General features: G+C 54.0%; 1 protein-coding gene across 11 annotated transcripts in view; it reads left to right on the forward strand.

Moving 5' to 3' along the window:
- Positions 1 to 1,625: 1,625 nt before the first annotated feature.
- The window catches only part of ABI1 (abl interactor 1), a 77,658-nt gene continuing 76,985 nt past the window's right edge, over positions 1,626 to 2,298 (forward strand). For 9 of the 11 annotated variants that reach the window (XM_027695698.1, XM_027695702.1, XM_027695697.1 and 6 more), the window contains exon 1: positions 1,646 to 1,888. In XM_027695698.1, coding sequence (XP_027551499.1) covers positions 1,772 to 1,888 — 117 coding nt within the window. In that variant the 5' untranslated portion in view covers positions 1,646 to 1,771. Of the gene's footprint in view, positions 1,889 to 2,298 lie in introns of all 11 variants that reach the window. The other 2 variants (XM_027695706.1, XM_027695707.1) reach the window with 1 other exon arrangement.

Consider the following 2,298-nt stretch of genomic DNA (forward strand, 5'->3'; position numbering starts at 1 on the left):
GCTGTCCTAAAGAGAGTTATTGAAGCCACTTTGGAAACAATTTTGCTAAGCTGCCAAATAAATTACCAGAAGATAGCAATGCAGATGAATATCTATCCCACAGAAAGTGCTACAAACGTACCAGCTCCTTCCTCTCCCCAAAGAGCCCTTTCTTGGCACCTGTCTAGCTGTCCCCAGGCAGGGGCTGTTTTTTTGTAACTCCAGCTGCAAAACCTTCCCAGGCCCACTGGTCCTTCCCAGGCTCCCTACTCTTCATCCTTACCTCCACAGTTCTAGGCTGAGGTGCTGGACTTTGCTGACCTCAGAGGGGAACGGAGATCTATGTTTTCTTCTTTCCAATTTGATTTAGAGACAGCAGCAGGTATACCAACCAGAACAGTTTTCAGGACTGCAAACAGAAGACAGACTCCAGAGGACATGTAAAATACCACATGACTATCCAGAGACCATAGTCTGGTCTTACTATAATGGGCTTGAGAGTATTTTTTTCTGATACATTCTAAGCATGCTGACTTTTCACTGCTGTGTGGATTTCTCTGGGACAACTTCTAAAATGCAAGGACTAACAGCGGTTGCATTAGTAACTGTGGGCACACAGCACATGGCATGAACAGTGGGCCATGGAGATGGCTTCCTCTGCGCCTGTTACTCATTGCAAAGGCAGGCTTGGCCATCCCAGCAGAGCAGTCACCTGCTGTTATTGGCTTTTCTTCCAGCAGATTCAGGATTTCGGTTACAAAAAACACATACGCAAGAAAGATTGTGCTAAATAATGACCAGACCCTCGTCTTCCGTACCTTTGCAACAGCCAGAGGAGGACCTGAACAATGATTAACAACTGAGGTAAATGAGTTGCAGGATTAATGTATTTACTCCAGTCAAATATTTACGCTCTTCTTATAAAACTAGATCCAGGAAATGGCTAATTGTCACTAGTTATTCTGGGCAGGTCTTCACAAAGATCTACACAAGCTGGATTCATTATTTCTCCCATCCCCTTGGGGAATAATAACCCCCGGAAGGGAATAGTTGCCTCAAATCATGATCCCTGTATCTTTTCTACCAATTCTGTTGTCATCTCTGGAATGGGCTGCCCAGGGAGGTAGTGGAGTCACCCTTCCCTGGAGGTGTTTAAGGAAAGACTGGATGTGGCACTCAATGCCATGGTCTAGTTGACATGGTGGTGTTAGGACATAGGTTGGACTGGATTATCTCAAAGGTCTTTTCCACCTAAATGATTCAATGATCTTCCAAATTCCTAGCCTGCCAGGTGGTCGGATAACCAGACTCTTTTGGCCTCTCCTGCAGAGAGATGCTTGGGGCTGGGGCTTTTCTGAGGGGGGTGAGGGAAGGACACTAGGGTCTCCGCTCGCCTCTGGGCACCCCGAGGGGCACCACGGTCTCCCCTGGTCTCTGGGTACCCAGAGGAATGGCCTGCCAGCCCCGCTGCCGCCCTCCCACCCCAAGGGCCAGGCTGGCCGGTGAATTCCGAGCTCGGCTCCGCCATCTCCGCGGGCGGTGGCCATGAGCGATGCTCGCGCATGCGGTCGGCTCTGCCTACAGCTCCCGACTGCCTCTGCACAGCGGGGGCGGGCTTTTCCCTCTTCCTTTTTTTTTCTTTCCACTCCCCTCGGAGGGGGAAGGATGGGTGGGGAAAGCGAGCGTTCACGAAAGCGAGGCGAGGAGGAATCCCACAATACCAGGCGGGTTGCGAGCCCGGCGCTGCCGCTGTCTCTTTAATGCAAGAGGAAGCGATGCGGAGGGGTGGAAAATGGCAGAGTTGCAGATGTTGCTAGAGGAGGAAATCCCTTCTGGCAAGCGGGCTCTGCTCGAGAGCTACCAGAACCTCACTCGAGTCGCCGACTACTGCGAAAACAACTACATCCAGGTGAGGGGCGGCGGGGCAGCGCACCGGGGGCCGCCGGCAGGGCTTGGCTGGGCTCGGCTCTCCGGAGCGGGCGGCGGGGCCGGAGCCGCCCGAGGGGCAGCGGCGCTTGGCGGCTCCCGCCCCGCAGCCGGTCCCCAGCGTTTGCCTTTTCTTTCAACTTTCCCAGCTGAAGGGCCAGACTTCCCTCCCCCCCGCTCCAGAGGGGAAGGGAGGGGGTTATTATGTCAGTCCGACTCCGAGGGTGTGTCTTTCCCCCCCCTCCTTTTTTTTTTTTTTCCTCCTTCCCCCTCTGTATTTGTTTATCATGAGTCACATCCCGGAGACCTCCCAGGGCTGGGGTGGGGAGTGAGTGAGGCGCGGGGGCCCCCGAGCCTCTCCGTCTGGGCGGCTCAGCCCCGGCATCCCGGGTT

This window comes from Neopelma chrysocephalum, unplaced genomic scaffold (assembly GCF_003984885.1).
Source record: "Neopelma chrysocephalum unplaced genomic scaffold, ASM398488v2 Primary Assembly neopelma1_102, whole genome shotgun sequence".
Taxonomy (NCBI): Eukaryota; Metazoa; Chordata; class Aves; order Passeriformes; family Pipridae; genus Neopelma; species Neopelma chrysocephalum.